The 21,585-nt window shown below is 48.6% G+C and overlaps 1 protein-coding gene across 1 annotated transcript in view; it reads right to left on the bottom strand.

Annotated features, from left to right (window-relative positions):
• The window catches only part of PTPRS (protein tyrosine phosphatase receptor type S), an 89,816-nt gene that overhangs the window by 57,235 nt on the left and 10,996 nt on the right, over positions 1 to 21,585 (bottom strand). Inside the window, 4 exon segments of the mRNA XM_019610110.2 lie at positions 861 to 971; positions 9,755 to 9,943; positions 16,317 to 16,458; positions 17,404 to 17,549. Coding sequence (XP_019465655.1) covers positions 861 to 971; positions 9,755 to 9,943; positions 16,317 to 16,458; positions 17,404 to 17,549 — 588 coding nt within the window.

The following is a 21,585-nucleotide window of genomic DNA, read 5'->3' as shown; positions in this document are numbered from 1 at the left end:
TCTTTTTTTTTTTTTAAAGTGAGAAGGACCGGTCCTGCTCTCTCATTATCAAGAGTTTTGCTCTGGAAAGATATTAAACCAAAGCCACACACAAAATGTTACAGATGAGAGAGACTAAAACAGAACAAAGAAAGCAGAAAGGCAACAGCCCCCTGGGTGGGAGTACATCGAGGGGGCACTCAGCAGGAGCCGGTCCCGTCATCTGTTCCGTGTGATACGGGCAAAGGGATCTGTCACTGCTGGCAGAGATGTCTGCTGGCCACCTCCAACCTCTGTGCAGCTCTGCCTGCGGCAGCGCTCACACCCGAGGCATCAACGACAAAGTGTTGCTGGCAAAGGGAAAACCAGCTGGAACACAGGCAGGGACTTGGGGATGTCCCCTCCTGCTGCAACCCGGGAAGGTCCTGGGGTGAGAGGGTCTGGCACGGGGGGGCTGAGGAGGTCTTCCCCTCCTCTCACCCCATACCAGCAGAACCGAGACCTTCCCACTTCCAGCCAGCAGGGATTCTTAGCGAGGACAGGGGATTATGACCTCTGCAGCCAAAGCTGGGTGCTCCCCTCTGGGATGATGCTGGCAGATTCTTGGTCTGGTCTGGATTGCACTTGGCTTCACACGGGTGACACAGCCTTGTACTGCTGCTCTGCAGCTCTGGGGGTGCCGGCCAGAACCCCCAGCAGCAGGGAGGAACTCAGGGTACACCAGGATGCCCTGCGAGCTCAGGAGTGCACTGCAGGGATCCGAGCAGAAGCACCAGAGCTTTCCCCGTGCTCAGCACAGGAGCAAATCAGAGCGCTGGGGACAAAGGACGGCCACGGGGAGGGCGGTATCTGCCAGCGCTGTGGGCCGACGCGCTCCCTACCTCTCACGTAAAGGTTTGCAGGTGAGGAGTAGCGCACTCCCGCGCTGTTGCTGGCGACGCATTCGTACTTCCCCTGGTCCGTCTCCTCGCTGCTTTCGATCTGCAGGCCACCTGGCAGAGAGAGGGAGACCGCAGCACAGACAGTCATCACCACTTTGTTTTCAGAGGAAGCAGGGGTGTCAGTGTTGCTTTCTCCTCCCCTCGGGCAACCGCGCCGGAACGCTGCTAGGGGTCTTGGGATGGGAAAGGAAGAGCCCTGCCGGGATCCGCTCCTGCCTGTGCTCTGCGCTACAGCTGGACATGGCCAGCAGGAAGGGAAACCTCACACCCGCCTCTGGATGAAGTGTCAGTCTGTAGTGAACTGATCAGCAGAAATACCAACTGTTGTGACTTCTGCAATGCAGACATTCTGCACCAGAACTCATGAAATCAGCTTCAGTAATCCGTATTACTGCAATCCCCAGAAATCTGTCTGAAGACAGTCAGCTTCCCCCCGCTCCATCTGAAGCAGCGACCGCAGGGATGACGGGATTGTCACCCAACGTCCAGCGTCCCTGGAGCACTCTTACCAATGTTCTGTGCCTCAATTTGTGACTGAGGAATCTCACAGGAGATAAAGTGTGAAAATCACATTACTGCTAATGAAGGTTTTCAAATTGCGTGTTAGGCCTATGCTGACTGGACCAAAAGGATTACATTATTTTCTTAAACCTGTAAATTATTGGAGTTGACAAGAACATACCGGGAGCCCAAACTGAATACCCCCGTAAGCAGACATGCGTGTATATGCAGCATGTAACTACATGGAAGAAAACTGCCTCATTTACCTCAAAGGGCTTCACTCCTGCAAAACTTCAGTTAGAATACATACAACATAAATAATTCATCGGGCTATCAAATGTTTTATGTATTAGGAGTACATGATTATACTACAGAAATGGGCAGAGCTCACATGTGCTGAGACTCTTAACTGCCATCCCTGGAAAAAGCAATAATAGTAAAAACAATTCCAGATCTAATATTAATGATAACATCTTAAGTCGGGTGCAGATGCAGCCCCTTCAGAGCGATGTGTCTGTGTGGGGAGGGCACGGAGCTCGTGCTGTGTGTGTGCAGGGTGCAGCAGGATGCTGTGCAAGTGCTTCTGACAGCAACGGGGTGTGAAAGTGCAGCTCCCACCCAGACCCACTGCGTCTGGTAGATCCCAAAGGCAGGAGGAGAGAATGAAAAAAAACAACCCAACAACACAGAAAAACCCAAAGCGCTAAATCCAACTGAAGTCATTTCAAAAGAACCTGAGGGTATTTCAGTATGAGAGGAGTGAGAAACCAAACGCTGAAGCTTCACATTGAAACATCAGCTGAGCATTTTTCACACTGAACTGAGGCTCGAGCATCATCTGCCGTCAGAAACTTCCACAGAGGTGGAGAGCTGCTTGGGGAGCCTTCCCAGAAAATTCTGTTTGCCTGGACAAATCTGTGATAACTTCAGCTGGTTCCAGGCAAACCTGTGCGCCCACGAGTGCTGCTCGTCAGAGCGTGCGATGGGGTGAAAGCAGTGCAGAGCAGGAGCAGCACCGAACAGCAGCACACGGCTGTACTGCAGGGATGAGGACCCAATCCCTCATCCTGACCACCACAGCTTTGCTGGTGAATGCAATGTAGAAGTTACACTGCAGTCGGCTGCCAGGAGCCAACAGAGATGACGTGTGAAAAAATAATTATCTCACTCACAGCACCTGATGCTGCTTTTTACCAACAGAGAATTACGGACTTTTAAACTTGTCGGTGCTAAAGCAAGGTTCCAAAGGTGTGTGCACGCTCCGCCTGCTGACTTTCATTGACAGCCTGAGCTCTTTTGGGCTCCATTAATGACACAGCGCAGAAGCTACTTACCGTGGGTATCTCTTCCAGAAAAACCTAAGGGTGAGAGAGGGGAAGATGGCCCTGAAGCCAAGGAGATGGGAAGTGCTGAAGATCTGCCTGAGCAAAGGACTGGAAAACCTCCACCACAATCAGTGACTCAGGATCACTTTGCACCAATTAAGAGAGGTGCTAACTATTTGCCAAGCTTTGATAGCATTTATTGCCCAAGACAATCTTCTGTCCTTTGCAGTCCTGGAGAGATCAGCTGTTAAAACTCTGCCATAAATCTGAGGCAGTACAGCCTGAGACATTATTAGAATAACAGAACCGGTATTACCGAGTGCACCCAGCAAACAGAAACAGACATCATAACCATATATAAAATAAAGACAGGTATAAAAAAGAAATAAATATCCAGAGGTGAAGCAGGACAAGAGAACATAACACAACAACAAGAATCTGGATTGAGTACAGGTCAATGAAACAGGAACTGAGTGGAGAGAAGTGTTTGGAGAGTGGGTGAGTGAGTGGTGGGGGGTGTCTTACCTCGGATCGGTGTACCTTCTGCAAAGAAAACAAAGAAAAGAAGTGAAAAGACTGCAAAAGCCCCAACACCTGGATTGCCTGTGGGAAAAGGACCTGAGTCAAGGAAGACAGTTCCCAGTAGGAAACTTCCTGTGCTATCTCAAATTAGAGGGACAGACTGAAGAGGGTTCAAGGTGAGGATGCCTTTTATAAAGCGGTCCAATTCAGCTGGCTGTTTACAGAGCCTCCATGGCACTTATCTTGGAAGCTCTTTGAGACTGGCTCCATTTTGCTGGTAAGAATGGAAAGAAAGTCTTCAAGCTCTCAGCTAACATTACTGTTTGTTATTTGCAGAATGTGTGATGAACCTGCACATCTTCATCACCCTGGGGGAAAGGAGACAGCATTATGTTTGTGTCAGCCAAGTCACAGAAAGGACATCCAGGTACCCTGCATCACATTTAGAGTTGCAGGTCTGATCCCAGCTCTGCCAGCGAATTCCCAGTTCCAAACTTAAGCTTTTGGCACGGATGCGTGAGGAATTCAATGCATGTCCTTATCAGGACCTTCAGTTATCCTTCAGTGGCTCAGCACAGAGATTGAAGCCAGATGCTCCGCATTAAATAAAGTTGTGCTACTGCTCAAGTGCAGGGGGTACTCATGCCACTGTTGTGGAAGCAGCGCAAACACCAGTGTGGGAAAGGGTATTTTTGGAGAGAAGAGCCCTGCTCTGCTTGCCTGCTGACTGCATCCCTCGGGTTATTTTTCTCAAACCCCCTCCAGTTGTCTCCAGTGCCTGACATGAGCATTCTGCCTGGGCAGGTCTCACGGATGAGAGGAGGTGACTTCATGGCTGTGAACCACACCACAGCCCGGGCGGCAGCGAAATCACTGTGCCCCCGTCTGACCCCTGGAGCTTGAAACCATCTTCCTTTGAAAACATGGCAGGTCCTTTTGCTCACAGTAGCATTCAAACTCGTTACATGGCTTATTAAAAAGGGAGGTTGATTGCTTTGCTTTTTTACCCCAATCCTGAGAACAGAGCAGATTCCGCGATTCCAAATATTGCCTCTTACTTGGGAAAAGCACAAGAGTTTCTCCGTAACGGTAACGCTGCTGCCATTCTGCAGCCAGGGCTCGTACTGCGCGCTGCTGGACAAACAGCAGCCTGCACACTCTCCTCTCCCCGGCGAGGATTACGTTCCCCTCTCTAAAGACGGGGAAACCGAGGCCGAGGTGAAGCAATGCGCCTGTGGTGACAGGGAGCTCTGCGGCAGAGGCAGGCAGAGGAGCCCAGGCCTCCCACAGGCCTCCCTGCAGCGCCCAGCCCTGCTCGTCCTCCTTGTGCTGCGGCTCAGTCCTCCATTTTCAGGATAGAAGGTAAAAATATACAGATACTGATTACAGTTCGTCTTTATTTTTCAAAGGAGATGAGGGGAGAGAGGTATTATAGTGTTAGGATATTAGATTCTAGGTGTACTCAGCTTCTAGTTAGAGGTTAGGTTATTTGCTAGAGAAAAGTTAGCGTCTAGTTAGGGTTAGGAACTAGCTAAGGTTAATAAAGCAGGCCGGTTAGCTATCAGGACAAAGGTTGGAGAGACAGCGCTTGAAAGAGGTGGGGGAGCAAGAATTTGGGCAGATCTCCACACGGGAGATGGCAGGAAGGTCTGGAAAAGCGAGAGACAAAGCAGCAAGGGGTTATAGATCAACTCAGTGGAAATAAAAACAGCCTCCAATCCTTCTGTCTCAAAACTGGAGTGAAAATCTGCCATCTGTGGCACAAATCTGGAAGAAGGCTAATGGGAAGCGGGTTGAGAGGGGAGGAGACCCCAGCAGCACCCACCGCTACAACGTTTGTTGGCCTTGCCAGGCTTGGCAACTTCCTGCAAAGGCACACTACGACGGGCAGGAGAAACGTGATGGAAGTTTGAGCTGTGTCATACAGAAGAGACAGTGGCAGAACCGCCCCGTGTTACCGTAGGCTGGTTATTCCCTGTTCCATCCAAGCATCAGTGCTGTTCCTGTAAACAGGCTGCTGGCAGCTCTTGGGGAGCCAAGCAATGCTGCTGCGATGCTTCCAATTCTGACTCTGGCATTTGGGACACAGAGGTGAGGAGCAAAACACAGTTATAAGACGGCCCACACCTGGGACAGAGGTGACAGAATTTGAACCAGAACGAGATGAGGTAACTCCCAAGGGAAGAACGGTAGTTTGAATGGTGGCAAGGACACAGATGGTAGATTTTCACTACTGGAGTTTCACATCTAACCAGCTTCGTATCAATTTAGGGGAGCAGGATGAGGCTAGAAGGGGACCGGGGCAGAATAATAGCACCAGCTTTGCAGGAAAACAAAAGGAGGAAGAGTTCCCATGGATGCAGACCTCCCAGGTGGAAAGTAGGTTATGCAAAATATTCATTTTGCCTTCTGCAGCCCCCTAGGAACAGAAAATCTGTTCGTTCAGGAAAAACACTGAGGCTGCACAAGCCCAGGCGGCCAGCATAGCATTAAGCAGCAGAGGCAAAAGGCACCCGGCCCTGGGACGAGATGGTGCCAGGCAGAACTCCATGCGCAGGCGTCTCCCTGGGCCAGAGAGGATGGGATCTGCTCTTCCACCATCCCTTTCTCTAACTCTTCCCACACAGCAAGCTGCCCACGACTCTCTAAGCCTTCAACACAGGGAGAGGAGGAAAGCCACCATTGCCATGGTAATGACAGAAAACACATCCCCACCTTCTGTCAGACCACGTGTGAGAACATGTGTGTGCTGCGCTCCTCTCCCGAGGGCTGGAGAGAGCTTTCTATTCTAAACAAGCAAGCAATCATCAAGGGTATTCTGCAATTTTAAAATGCCGGATCCTGGGTGACAGCTGCAATTGCTACATCTCTAACAACAAAAGGGGACGTGGCACAGGAGCTCTGCAGGGCTTCTCAGGGGACAGAGCTGACGTGGACGGGGTGCTTTTCCAACCGCCGGTGACGAACAGCCTCAATTTGGAAATGCTGCATCCTCACCTCTCCCTTCCAAAAAATCCAATAACTCTGTTAGATGTGAAACTCCAGGACCTCCTGCAGGTCTGAACACAATTATCACAGGTCCAGGGTACAAGCTATTGTGTATTTGGGGAATTCCAGGACAACTGTTGCTAAGTTACAAAAAAAATCTATCCAATGTTAGGAGGTTCGTATTTAGCTGTTATCTCTTTATACAGATTTATTAATTAGGATTATTATTATTCTTTTTGTAGCCTGCAATACCCCTGCAGAAATAAATTATTAAGAGGGCAGAAGATCCCTACTGAAAGAGTTAGTAGAAGATATGCATGGCATGCCTCTCAGAAAGCTGTTACAAAGGAATTAGTTTAAAGGTGAGGGTCACAAATCTGGACATTAGCAGGTTTGGGGATTTCATTTAGCTTTGTTTTTTTTGTTTTTGTTTTTGTTTTTTTTTTTTAATTGAACAAACTTACCAAAGGTCTCTGAATGTAAAAAATAGTGAAAAAAAGACAAAAAAGAAAAAAAATAAGTTTGTTAGAGCCACTTATTTAGAAAGCAGAAGACAACACACAAGACACAAAAGGTTTTAGGGTTCCTCTGATGTAAGAAGCCAAGTGCTGAACGCCTCCCGCTGTCCCCCATAGGTGGCACGGCTGAGCAGAGGACACTGCCTGCTGCTCAGAAGGTGCTGTGTGCACAGCAGACTCCATTTGTCCTCCAGCACCAAGACCACTTATACTCACAGACAGTCTGGGTTGGTAAGGTGGAGACGTCGGTGTAAGACTGAGGGAAACAGGTGGCCAGACAGAGCTCTTTCCCATTTCTCTTTGACTGACAATTCAGCTTTTCACTCTATCTAAACCATCAGATGTTAAAAGACTCCCACTTGCTTGGAAGGTGTCTGGAGATGGAGGGAGGACCGATGGCTGGAGGAAAGCTGCATGGCTAACAACATCATTACCTGTTTCTCAGTTATACTGAAGACTCTTAACACAAACGGCACCACGGGATGATGTGACCGTAACGGCTGTAGCCTCAGAGGACCATTTGCATTGCCAGTGAAGTACTTGGCTGTTTTAATATAAACGAGAACTAAATCTGGACACGGCTGCCCAATTTTGCAGAGCTCTGTGTGTGACATCTCATTTCTACCTTTTAATGAGCTAATTTGCATGTTTGCCACTAAATCCTGTACCAATACAAATTCAGGCCTTAACGCCCTCCCTAGTTCTTAACACCCTCTGTAGTAATGTGCCATGAATGCCGTCCTCTGCAAGGCAGAACCTTGGTGGCTGTCCTGTCCCGTCTTGTCCTGCTGCATGTCCCTGTGCCCATCTCCATCAGGGAGCCAAGTCTCCAGAGACAGCAGAGCTGCTGGCTTCTGCGCTAAGTCTGTTAGCACCCAGTGCAGAGACAAAGCTCCCATTTAATGCAGGGCTCACTCCTCCTCCCTGTGCTCCCTTTCACAGAGGGTTTGTCCAACACCCGTTAGTTGGCTGTAATTGTAATTTCCCAGAGGTTGGATTAGAGTGACACTGCTGACCTGTGCGTGGAAGACACTGAAGCCCATTAGCAGTGTCCTGAAGCATCCAGTGCCCTAATGTGTTACTGCTACACTCTGGGCAGCAAAGCTTGTTTTCTGCAAAGGTAAACGTATTACATTCAGTCCTGACATCAGCAGCACTCACATCATCAGCGCCCTGACAGGCAAGACCATGCACATCGCACACTGCTTACAAATGCACACTTGAAATCTCCTTTGCCTTGGTCTGGATGACCCCAATGTTAACGTTTTCCACTTTCACAGGCCTTTGCATTGCAGAACATTTAAGTTTTGGAAAGCCCTACAAGTAGATGAAATATGACAGTAAATCAGAACCTCGACTTTCAGTCCTCCCGTGTGAACAGCCACCTGCACTCCTTTCACAGAAGCAACAGGTTTCTGCCCCAGAGGACAGCAGGGATGCTTCATCAGCTTACTAATTCAAAGAAGCTGTAAATGAGATTAATTTTCAGCAGGCATCTTCAGATTTATCAGAAAGGTCAAGGGTTCCCTCAGAGGCAAACCAAATCATTGAAAAAAAATGCAGCACTCAGGTGGCTTTAAGGAAAACATCAGATCAAAACCAGTTAAGGAGTATAAAGGCATTCTGGCAAGATGATAAATGTATTAAAAATAATCTGCCTGTGCATTACTCACACTTCAGCTCATGGTCACAGAGCATGATATAATTCTAGTTTACCTCTCATTATTTATGCTGAGTGATTTTTTTTATTTGCATTTGACTCAGCTGTTACAATAAAACAGAGAGGTCAATCTCATCTGGGTTTGTGGGATTCACCAATCCATTCTAATTCTAACAAAGCAGCTTAAATATCTGCTTGTTAGTTTGCTTCACTGAATAAGGAAGCATTGATGCAGGTGTACAAAAGCTACACCGAATTGGAACTACACTGAGCCAAACTGGTGGCTGCAGAATTACAGATCTTTGTACAGATTCCTGCTAGGTCCAACAACAGAGGCATGTCTTCTCCAGGTGGGGTGAGAGCCGTCGGTCCAAGCAGTACCTGAAGAGGACCACTTCTGGGGGTAGTTTTTGTCAAGAAGTAAAACCTCCACAGCTTGTTTCACAATCGCAGTTATCAGCAAGAAAGCAGGGAGGGTTCTGTGTGGATTTTCTTTTAAGTTGAGAAATTACTTTATCAGAAGCATTCATTAATAAATCCACCTGTGCCCTCCTTGCACGTGCACATACACACACTGTGAACCAGGATATTTAACAACTACACAAACAGCTCCTGAAACATGGGTATTAGGAGATGTCACGTTGACACACAAAAACAACAAACATAAACAAAAGAAGCAGATGGACAAGCAGATGGGGAAAGACGGAGAACTGACAAGAGCCACGGAGCTGGGGTACATCTGTTCACAGAGATCCACTCCACTGCACTGCCACTGAGCACCGAGGGGTCTCTCACTGCTCACAACTGCTCTCCAGCAATGACTGCAGGGATGTGATGCACAGAGATCCTGCAAGAGCTGCTCTTCATACCAGCTCTGACAGGCTCCATTTACACCAACAGGATCCTGCTTCCACACCTGCAGACCTTATAGCAGGTGTGTGTGGCCTAACGTGCTGTCTTGTCGCAGTGATTCTTTCCCCAGCTCTTGGTCTGATGAGGAAACCCACAGCCCCTATCCAATTTCTCCCCACTGCAGTAACATCATTACTGAGGCAAGCAGACTAGTTACAGCATCTCCTGCAGGAGAACCAGCTCCCCTTTCTGCTTTCCTTTATAACAGGGACGGGCAGGAAGATGGGGTGCAGGGGAAAACGCCCCAATCATTTCCTGGGTAAGAATGTGAATCCCAAGAGTGAAGAAAAGCAAATGACCCAATCCACACCTGTGAGGCTGACGTTTAGAGGCCCCTCCTCTGTTTCAGAAACCTCTGGGCATTCCGTATCTATATCTCGATTCTCTGATCTCACACAGAGACCTCACCTGATCTCAGCTGCTTTATTCTCCCGTTGCTCGTGCTTGGGTCGACAGGCAGGAAATCCTTAAACCAGGTGATCTCTGGGTCTGGGTTCCCACTGGCTGCACACAGCATTGTGGCCGTTCGTGTCCGCTCCACCACTTTCAGCTGGGGCCCCATGTCAATGTTTGGGAAGCCGGGAGGCAACTGGTCCTCTGGTGAGAGAGAAAAAACACAGGTTACACACAAGCTGGGACCAGGGCAGCTGGAGGGGCTGTGCAATGGAACACGCCAACCTGACTGGTTCGCAGTCAGGCAGAACTGCTGCCCAGTCCTCTGAGCAGTGAGATTCAAGAAAAGGCTACTGCAGATCATCCAAAGACGGCCTGCGAAAACACGTCAAGCAGTAAAGTCTACCCTCCTGCACATTATGTGAGACCATCCTAACGCCCCACAAGAAAAGTTTTACAGCTAAATACAAAATCTGAGTCTCAAAAGCTTTGGGGCATCTCAAAGTCTCTCCGGGTCTTGCAGTGCATCCCTCTCCCTGGTAAGTGACTCACACATACTTGCTCCTAGAGCAGAAGCTGTGCATACGTATGGCACAGATCCCTGTACTGCAGAGTACAGCACATACAGTCACGTCTGAAAGGAATAATTCTTTCTTCCCCCCCAAGCCCCACAATGCAAAACAAACTGCGCAAGAGGAGTAATGAAAGTGACTACGTGAAAAGGAATGTCAAAAACACAGCAAAAACGAGGAGGGAAAGGAGAGGAAAATACCATCCTGCTGTAGTTACCAGAGGGGACACACAGCAGCAGTAAGCCAAGTGCCGTCAGACAGGGTGTGATGTTCAGCTTTGTCGGAGTGCTGCTGCCATGCAAGAGGGATGCGGCACCAGCACCGCGCAGCCGGGCTCCGCAGAGCTCCCTGCCTCCACCTTCACTAAGGAGGGTGAGGAGGGCAATCCTAACCAGCGCTGACTAATTTGTGATAACTAATATAAAACACTACCGCTTCCCCATAATCTTTGTCGCCATCTCCTCGCGTGTTTAAAAATGGGCACTGTTTCCTTCTCTGATCATTACTGGAGCGTTATACGCCATCCACTGTGACTCAGTGGAGAGTGAAATATCTTCTCCTCACACACCAAAGGAACCTGACCACAAACAAAAACACCTTATAACTGCAAAAGTAATACAGGTTTCATAGCATGGACTAACTTTCAGCTGCATAAAGGAGCAGTTATTTCAGTGCATCTGAAATGCCTCAAAACCAGGTACTACCTTCAAAACAGAGACACAAACACCCTTAGCCAGGGACTGAGCCAAACCTTTGAGGTCCACTTCACCGGGCTGTGCTCAGGCTTTGCAGCAGCCTCCAAACACAGCATTTGCTTTTGCAGATCATGTGTGCTGCAAAGGCCCAGCCCCTCCCAGGAGGGAGCTCAGGGCTGGAGAGCTCGGGGAATTGCTTTGCCTTCGCACAGCTTTCAGCCAGGCTTTTAACGTCTTCTCTCCCCTTCTCCCATTTAACCAGGCGGTGGTGTGTTGTTAAGGAGCTGCAGAGCTGCTGCCGCATTGGCTGCAGATGACATCATTATTGATTACTGCTTTCATCCTGCTCCCTGGCGATGCTACTCCACCTGGCTCCGACCCACGCCCGTTAATTTCATGAACCAATTAATACGTGTGCGCGTATGTGTGCGTGTGCACGTGTGCTGGGGGAGGCCTGGTACAACTACTACTGCCGAGTGTTTCTAATTAAACAAAATGTTAATCTTGCAGCACATTGTGCAGAATTCCTCTGAGTTTAATTAAAACAACCGCGACTAGAGGCGTGATCAGATTTGAGGATCAGATCGACAGAGGAAGCACCACCGAACATCACATACTGCACTGATCCGAGAGCTCAGATTTCCTTCCTGCCAGGAAAGTGAAACTGGCTTCATCCCCTAACAATTGGATTCCCTTTAATAATGCAATTACAGTCTCAACTCAATCCCCACAAGACACGCACACGCATGCCCTGCCACCTCCTCCTCAATCCCCAAACACCAGCCCAGACCTGTTACCAAGTAAATAAACAAGAGATGGTTTGGACTGTGAATTCTCTTTCTAAAAGCAGCCCAGACAACCGCAAGAACAAAAGAGGGAAGATGCAAGCTTGGAGGGCACACCTGGCCTGCTGCTGAATCCCAGCTAGCTCACGCAGGCGAGCGCTGTCACACGCTGCACTTGCCATATTAACAGAGCTCATCCTGCTCTTAGACTGAGAAGTGTAAAGGTTTCCCCTGAGAAAAACCTCAAGGCCACTGAACAAAGTAGGGTGAGAAGCAGCAGAGGAGGAAAAACTGAGGGAGGCAGGGAGAGGAGAGCACTTCAGCATTCATTTGTATTAAATCCTACTGGAGGCTGTGCTGTGCCGGGAGCCGCGCATGCACTGATGCACACACGGTCCTACAGACAGAGCAAAGGGCACCAACCGCAGCAAAAGGAGACACTCGCTGCCCCTCGTCCCTCTAGAAGGTGGCAGCTTTGTGTTTGGAAAATCAGTCGTGCAAGAAACGAGGATGATGAAGGAAGAGAAAGCGGGTTGCTGCTGCTCTTTTTCCCGCAGGGCGTGCAGTTATTTAATAATTTAGAAGAGGAGGAGGGTGTGAGCATGTACAGATGAGCTGCGTATTGAATGCAGAAAGCTACAATGAGGATGTTGTTGAAGAAAAGAGGAATTTTTTGCTTTTCTCTGGAGATACACAGCCCTGCTCACGGGTACTGGCTGGTCTCTCATCAGTCCACCATCCTCACTCCAAGGGCCAAGAGCCAAGAGCACAGAGATGAAGCAGCTCAAATGACACTAATTTTAAGCAGAACCAGGATCAGAATCCAGAACTTGTGAAGCTTAGTCCTGTCTTCTTCATCAACTTTATGAATATGTTACAAGTATCCCCGTCCCCAACATGCACCCCGCGTTATGCACCTGGTAAAATGGCACCAAGTTCCTTCCATCAGGATATACACAGCTGTGCCTTAGCTAAGCAGCACCACGCAGCCAAAGACAGTTTTAGTACATGCCAGGAGTCTCAGCAACATCTCTGCTTGTTGATTCCATGCATTCTGATCTGAGTTTTGCTATGAAGATAACTAAATGGGTTTACAGACACTCAAATACGTGAGCTGGCCCCACAGCAGTGCAGGTAATACACGGCCTTCCCTACCACCAGTGTGCTCCTATGCACTCCACTGAATTAAAATTGGCCTGACGTTTTTCATAAGCTACAGAACTAATCTGCTTTCTACTTGGCCCGATCTTCAGGTCGTTACAGGAACAGCCAAGCAAGACCAGTTGGAAGCACATCTGCCAAGACCTTCTCGAGTGGCCAGGTAACACCTCCGAGGCAGCTCTGCCTCAGCACGCGGCCCCGTGGGGCTCAATGCTTTCTGCTGAGCATCCAGAACTCATCTGTGTTCCGCTGACCTAAAGCCAACAATTACAAAATCCAGCCAAACAGCAGAAGTCTTGCTAGAACATTCTACATGCCCACACCAGATGTCCTCTTTGAGCAGGAAATGTGTGATGGAAATTTCAGGGCAGAACTGCTAGAGAAATGAACACTTCATAAAAAAACAACAGGGAATCTCTAAAAAAAGTCTGAATGTCCGAACCCAGCAGCCTGACCCACACTCTGGTAAGAACTGCCACAGACCTCGCGTGTCTAAAGCCAACCTCCTCAATTTTCCAGAGTGCAGAAATCCTCGGGAAAAGGCAGCATCAGCCAGCATGCAGCGAGCTGTCAGGGCGCAGCAGACCTTGCTCCATTACATTTAACTGGGCCGAGCACTGTTTTTTATGGAATCAATGTACAATTCATGTTGCATTTACTAACGACTCACAAAGGGGAGCCCCCATGGAACTCCATCAGCTTCAATAAAGCAAAGAACCAATCTCTGCCTGCCCCTGCTCCAAATGCAGCTCGCTGCCTCCGCACAGCAGAGGCAGTGCAGGCAGAAGGCTGCAGCCCCGTCACCTGCAGGTAGGGTGAGGCAGGGAGAGAAACTCCATGGCACAAAATCGCTGCCATGGGCTGCTACAGAAGTGCAGGGAAGATAAAACCTGTGTATAGGAAGCAGTAACAGTAATAATAAGAATTAAATTATGCACATCTTTCCTGGAGTGAGCAGCTTACAGAAACAATACGAACTGAGAGCTGGGGTGCCTGTGTCAACTAGCTTCCCTTCTGCCTAAGTTATTATGAAAAATGACAGCAGCTGGAGTCAACAATAACTGGAAAATGCTTCCCAAAACCACTTTCTTTCCTTTTGTTTGGGCTCTGCAGGAATCAGGTTTGCAGGCACTACTTCCAGCCTGCTGTGGAAAGAACAGCAAGTCTCCCCAGACCTACAGAAACTCAGATCCGAGAAAGCGAACAGGAAGGACAAATGAGGCAGCAGAGCTGCAGTGAAGATGTTCTGTGAGCTGAGCGGTGTTCAATACAAGCTTTGCTTCTCAGAGCTCCCAGAGGTTTCCTCTCCTGCAGCTTCCTGCTATTAAGTGAATGCATATGGACTTCTATCATGGTCCGATCCAAGAATAGTCATGTGGATAACCAAAGAAGGGTTTATTCCCCATTCATTCAGTAGCCACATCTAGGAGGGAAGAATGCTTTTTTCCTTTCTGTTTGTGAGATTGCCTGCTCTGGCACTAAGGAAATCCCATAACTGTTCATACACGTGTATTCCATGAAGTTACACAAATGTATTTCAGGCTGATTACAACAGCACAGCCAACAGGCTGCAGAATGAGTCCAAACCCCATCCTGCAGAGTTTGTAACAGCTGGGGCCCAGGTTTCCATACTCCACAGCATGCCAAGATAACAGCTTCTGCAAATGACAGCTCACATTCATCTCCAAGCTGTGGAGCTGCCCCCATCTTTCTGCCAAGCATTCGTTCTGAAAGTGAGAGAAGAGAGACAGAAAGGAGGAGGTGGCACTGCAAGGAAAGACAGAGAAAAGACAAACAGGAGAGTGGGTGAACGTAGAAGGAGATTGAGAAAAGAGAGGGATAGATGCCAGCATGCTGACTTTGTCATTGTGGAGATTAGTGGATTTGTGCTTGGTCCTTTTAACCTCCCCATCACTCACAAATGAAGACAAAGAGGAGACAATCTGTGCTACGTGAAAGGTAGGGAAAGATGAAGGATGGAGTAACTGCAGCAGTGCAGGGAAGGGGAGGGTGTGCTGCAAAAACCGCCTCCCCAGTGCTCTTCAGCAACCTGTTGGACAAGACCTGCAGGTCATTACTGTTCCCCCCAGTTTTCTGGACTGGTACCCTACCTGCTTTTGTAGTCAGTTACTAAGCTAATGAACAAAGTCCCATTAGGCCAGCAGAACAGCAGTTCTTGTGAAAGCACCACAGCACTGGAGCAAAGCACACAGTAATAATGTTCTGGTGGGATCAGCAAAGTGCATAATTAGTCAGGCAGGGAGATACAGCTCCTGTTCTGTCATCTGCCTCTCTAGCTGACATGTGTATGATGCTGATACCGGAAGGAAGAGCTGCAAAAAGACATGTACAAAGCAGTGCTGTCCCTAAGGGCCATCACTGAGCTCAAGGCATCATTTCCCATACATTGCAGCTTTTTTATGAGTGCCTGAAAAACGCAGTGAGAATTCAGAAGATTTGTGAGAGCAGGAGTTGGAGGACAACATTCTCTCTTGCCACTGATCACATTACATTCAAAGGGTAGAAATTTTGGTTATGATCACAGGGCACCTCTCCCAAACTGTCACAACTCCATATATGAGGGGAAGTGTGAAGAACAGAGCTTCCAGCTCCCAGCCAGACGCAGCTGAACACGCTCTGCCATAAAGCACTGCTGCAGCCTCCCCACCACGTATTGCCAGCAGAAGGTTAAATGCCACGCCAGGCAGAGGAGCAACACAAAGATTTCAGTGCACCTACACAAATCTGTCAGGCATGCCTGGACCACAGGCTTGCATCCTCAAAGGAAGCCAGCAGCTTGCCAACGCAGAGCCTGCCAGGTGAGCAGCAGAAGGGATATTCCTGCTACAAAAGGCTTTGCCATGTGCCCTTTATGTCTGATCTTTGTTTATTGCTCTGTGCTAGGAATCTGCACACAAATTTAGCTCCACACTGCCAGAGATGTGCTCACTCTCTGTTCAAACAAAAGGACATCAGATGCTGTTGAAAATACTGAACTTGCTGAAGAAAAGGCGTTATCTGGGCTACTCATAAACCTGGGGAGGGAATATTTATTGTAGGGAAGATCATGGAGACCAAGGATAATTCATATTGGAAGGACCCTCAACATATCTTCCTGACAGAACTCCTACGTGGTCTGACAGTAGCAAGCACTCTGCTTTTGTTTCTTACACAGCCATTTTATGTAATAAAAAATTAAGTAATAAAAGCAAACAGATCTGATAGGTCAAAACAAACCAAAAAAGGACTCTGCGTTCTGGCCATGCATTTTGTGACAGTCTTCCCACCCATGAGAAGGAAGAGAGAATCTGACGGGTACCTTCTCCCGTGACACTGACACATGGCAGGCAGAAATGTTCTTTACCTCGGAGGACAGTGAGCTTGGCATGGACAGTGACTTCCCCATGAGGGTTCTGAGCAACACACTCGTAAATGTTCTCATCCCGGGGAGTCCGGAGCGGCTGGATCCTCAAAACAGCACCTGCACTTTCATCAAATTCAATTGTCTGGGGAATAAAAGAAACACATACACATAGTAAGCATCCTTGGCTTGCAAGCAGAAGGTTAATTTCTGCTTCTAAAGGAGGCACCAAGACATATACAAACACATACACTAGGAAACACACATCAGCTGTCCCACTGTGCCCAGCATACAGCCAGCATGGCCAGCTTCTCTTGCTGACCTGACGGAGCCAGGGAACTCTCACACCAAACCCATCCCTGACTTCTGGCACACCAAAACTGCTATGTGTTCCTCAGATGCTCTCCCCTGATGAGTCATGGTGGTGGTGTGTGTGGGGTGGGTTCAGAATACAACTGTGATGAAGCAGGGGGAAATGGACTGAGAGAAAAGAAAAAGAAAAAAGAATCTTTGCCTCATTCTTCCATCTGCGTAGGCAACTAACCCCACAAAGCTCTTCTGAGCACACAGCTGCCTGGCAGGACAGGGTCCCACAGCAAATTCCACAGGATGACTCCAAGTTCTTGTTACTCCGGTCATTTCTATCCAAATTATTTCTATCCAAGCAGTGCCAGTAACTGTATTGTTTACTTCAGGCTGTTCCAGAGTTAAAATGAGTCATGGATGAATATGAAAGATGCATTTGTGGAGCCCAAGAAGTACCAGCTTATAGCTGGAGTTTCTCAGGACAGGAAGATAGCAGCTTCATGTTATACCTGAGGAGGGAAAAACTAAACAACCAACCAACAAAACAAAACAAAAACACCAATAACATAAAAATAACATAAAAAACCCCACAAACTCTGTTGCTTTGGAACAATCTCAGTTGTTAACGTGGCCAAGAGCTTGTATTTCATTCTTACTGCTGTTAAAACTCCTCCTCTTCCAAATCTCCCTTTATTATCAGGCCCTGGAACGACCACAGAGGAGCACCAGCTGCTTTCTGTCAGTCCCTGCCTACATACACAACGACTGGAAGGACGTCTCTTACCTCAAACCTCTGGGAGTTCACTTTCTTCCCTTTCTTGTTCCAGGTGACTCGTGGCTTCGGGTCTCCAGTTGCTTGGCATACAAAAGATGCCACCCCTCCCGACACACCAATTTGGTCCACAGGTTTTTTAATGAACACAGGGGGACCTTTTAAAATAAATAAAAACAAGAAAAAAATCATAATTGGCACAAGGACAGACAAACTCCAATAAACAATGTCTGTAATTAATAGTAGCGCTATCGCCGCTGCTCTCGTATGATCCCAGATGAAATCCATCCTCTGGGCCCTCTGGGAAGCAGCAGTCCTTCCTTCCATTTCGCATATGAAGAACCTACATCACAAACTGATTAACGGCCGGATCCTACAACGAGATTTCAGTGGGATGAGTTGCAAAGCCTCTCTTACTTCTGAAGAGAGGACTTTTAAGCCATGTTGCACAAGTGAAGCTGATGTGTGAAGTCCATCTAAGGATCATCAGAAGAAGCTCAGCCGAAAACAGTTTCTAAAAACACCGAAAGCCAAAAGCTCCTCAACGACCCCTCATAACCAGCTGCCCAGAGGTGCAGCAAGGCCTGAGCCAACGCACTGCGTGCCTGGGGCTGCATTTTAGCCAGCCTGGGCCGAGAGAACACCGCTCGTGCTTGCAGCAGCTCTCCCTCACCCCCAGCCACACTGAGTCCCACCCACATCCAACAGACTGCAACAGCACTTCTGCAAGGATGGGGAAGGATGCTGGGACGGGCCTTCCGATCCAGGAATGTGTCTGGGACCTTCCGATGGGAAGAACACAAGGCCAGAAGTGTCTGTGCAGAGCCCGTATCGCCTCTGGCTATGGGAAATCTCCCATACTCTAACCTGTTTCCCGGCACAGCTTTCTCTCATCTAGTTAGTTTAAAATTTATTGAAATATTTCAATCACAAGGCCGCAGCTGTGTTCAAATAAAATCACTCAGATCATAAAGTTGCCGTCTGTTATTCTTGAGAAAAGTAGACCACGTGACTGTGAAATCTGTGTATTTATATGTACACACTCAGCGTCTGTAAAACAAGATGTAAACGGCCTACTGAAGAGCTCACAAAGAGGGCAGAGAGAGCGGTCCGCAGGGTCTTTCAGGGGTTGAAAGATAAAGGAAGCATTCCCCCTTCCTGCCTGGTGTGGCCAGGAGTATATAAATAAAAGCCACTGAGCGAGCTCATGTGATGCAATCAAGCATTTGTTTCCATGCTGGAGATAAATACAGTTTGCTGGAGCTGTTTATGTCCCATCGAATGCTGTGTACAAAGCATTGGATGTATAAATATCCAGATCTATATTTAGAGGTCAGAATATTCTTTGCAATGTTACTGATAAAGGTTATCAAGTGAGTCCCACCGGAGGCATCGGCACTTGGGAATTTGTCTTCCACCCAAGAATGGCAAAACCAAACTCTGCGTCAGGCTCCGTCTGCCTGAACCCAGCTTCCTCCCCCCGTTCTACATTCGGAATCTGATGAGTTTGCAGAGGTCAGATCTGAAGGTACAGCCAAAGTCATCCAGGGCTTAAGAGCACTTTATTGACATAAGCTCACTTCCTAAAACGAAAGCCCATAACAATCGTTAATGTTATGTATGTTAATTGTTAATGATATGGGTGCGAGCAGTATGATAAGAGCACAAATAAGGACAAATAAAGTTCTATTTTTATGCTGAAGAAAGTGGAAGTGCTCCAAATGGAGAACAAAGTCAGTCGTAGCTCAGCATTCCTTGTTAGGAGCTCTGTTGACTCCCGGGGTGCTAGCAGGTAAGCTGACCTGCTCTTCTGAGACCGCTGCGATGCTGCGCTGCCTACGATAAGCTTGCTCAGAGAGAGCGAGAAGCAAAGGGAAAGAAACCAAACACAAATCCCTACCAAACCATCCGTTCGATTTTGCTACTCACTTGGAAAATCAGTGAAAATCAAAGCTAAGTTATTGCTTTTAAAACTGCCCAAGTCTCTGAGCTCCAGACTTTGATTCTCGCCTCTCCCCCTGGCAGATCACCCACTGTGCTCTCCACCTATGCATCCTCGTCACTGCACCACTTGTCACTGCAGCCCACGCCAACCGCAGAACAGCCCTCTCCTCCCTGGAAAAGAGAAAGCCAGTGCTACCACAGGCAAGGTGGTGATGATATAAAGCTGGAACAGATTCCTACGTGCTGCGTAGGACTGCTACAGCTCTGCCATTCCAGGTCCGGCCTGCAGTGAAACATGCAGTTAGAATTCCTGCTTCTGCTCTGCAAGCAGCTCTGAGAGCCTCCAAAAGCAGGAAAGGGTGTCCCTGCATCCCTGAGCGCTGCCAGAGGCACTGCCATGCAGACAGCTGATGAGACCATCAGCTCACCCTTATGGCCACCCCTATGCAGATGACCTCCTGTTGGCTTTGCCTTCCAAAGCGCAGCCCTGCAGACACAGCAGGTCTCAGAAGGGACATGACGCACATTTGGGAATGGAATTTCGTGAATTCTCACGCGGAGTTTGAGGAGAAGCTATGAGATGATAAAGCTGGGGTCTCGTCCTCATCCCTGAGGAGCACACACAGAGGAATGTGGCAAAGCATCAAGCCATGTACCTCGCACACCAAGGCAGCTTTCCTCACAGGAGAGGAATCTGCTGCCTCACCTCTCCTTCCTTCATTCCTTCATTCCATCACTGCAGAAGGTGTTCTTCAAATGCAGTCATGCAAAAGGAAAACATCTCCTGCTAATGATACACAGATGCCAAAACAGTCTGAGGAACTCTACAGCAAGGAGGGGACACCTCACTCTTTAAACCTAAATGTCCCTCAGGAACTGCTGCCATGGTGAATTTCAGGTGGTGGATGAGGAGGGGGACAGTCCAGCCAACACGCGCACCTGAAACACCAAGATGGCAAAGGCAGAGAAAGGGAATGGGAACCTGGAGGTGCTCTGAGCACTGGGAGAGAGGCAGAAGCACAAAGAGGTTGAACATAACTGAGCCAACTACTGAAGGGGAGAAAAAACGGTGCAGTCTGAACCTGCTGACCCTTCTCCCTGCTGGCCTCCAGGCAGGCCTGGCTGCTCCTCCCGTTGCTGGGCTATGAGCGACCAGGAGGCTGGGGATGCCTTTAGCCCCAAGGACTACACCATGGGGTAAGAGCAGCTTTCTCCATGGTCCTCCAGAACACTCCAACTGGGAGACACTGCCTGGAGGGCTGAAGGGAGAACTCACACCAGCTTGGCTAATGAACAAAGCACTGGCAGCAGAGAGGGCTGTGTAAAACCAGCATGGCCACCACCAGCCCTGCAGGAAGGCCAGCCCTCAGTCAGCCCCAAAAGCAGGACAGCAGGAGACAGGGCACAGTGGGGAAACACTGACTTCCTTGGTTTTTTCTGTGACAAAATTGATTCTCAAAGCACTTCACGTCAGCTTTCCAGATCAATACTCAAACACCCTCCCAACCAGCCCGAGCTCAAATGGCCCTGGTGCTGGCTTAGGGAATCTGGGGCTGATGTGAGACAGCAAAACTCACCTCAGTGCTCATCACCCCACTGCCACAGCCCCCCACACTGCTTCTGGGAAAGCACCTCGACATCGGATGGCAAATAAAGACAAACCACTCATTCTTTTGTCTGGCCCCAGCACACAGAACAGCAGGAGCCTGGCTGAAAGGGTCCCTCGCCCACAGCAGCAGCAATCCATGGAGACAAAAGAAAGTCAGTTACGAAACACATATTTTAAAAGGTTTTGCTTCCATTTTCAGTGCCCCTGGTCCAGCACTGGTGGGCGCCCACACACCAGTCCCAATGACCCAAGGCTGTACCCAAGACTGCCAAGGAAAGAAGGCAAAAGCAAAAGCAAAGCCAGTAGGCGATTTTCTTTTTGCTAGCTGGCTTCCCACAGCCCTCCGCCATGCACAAGGCCGTGCCGTTCTGCCCACCATTCCCAGTCAATCTGCAACAAGGTGGTGCCGAGCTGCCCACTGTGAGAGCATGCCTGCACCAAAGGATCTGGGGCACATTAGGCAGTGTCATCCTTTACCCTAGCTCAGTAATACTCAACAGAACAGAAAACACCACTTCTTTGTGCACGTACATATACAACATTATACACACACACAAACACCTGTACTTCTGCCTTTTACAAGGGTAAAAGATGAGGCCATTAGGCCCCTTATAGTCAATGTCATTTAGCTGTTAGCGTTA

This window comes from Meleagris gallopavo, chromosome 30 (genome assembly GCF_000146605.3).
Source record: "Meleagris gallopavo isolate NT-WF06-2002-E0010 breed Aviagen turkey brand Nicholas breeding stock chromosome 30, Turkey_5.1, whole genome shotgun sequence".
Lineage (NCBI taxonomy): Eukaryota > Metazoa > Chordata > Aves > Galliformes > Phasianidae > Meleagris > Meleagris gallopavo.
Note: the sequence above shows the minus strand (reverse complement) of the source record. Positions and strands in the feature narration are given on the sequence as shown.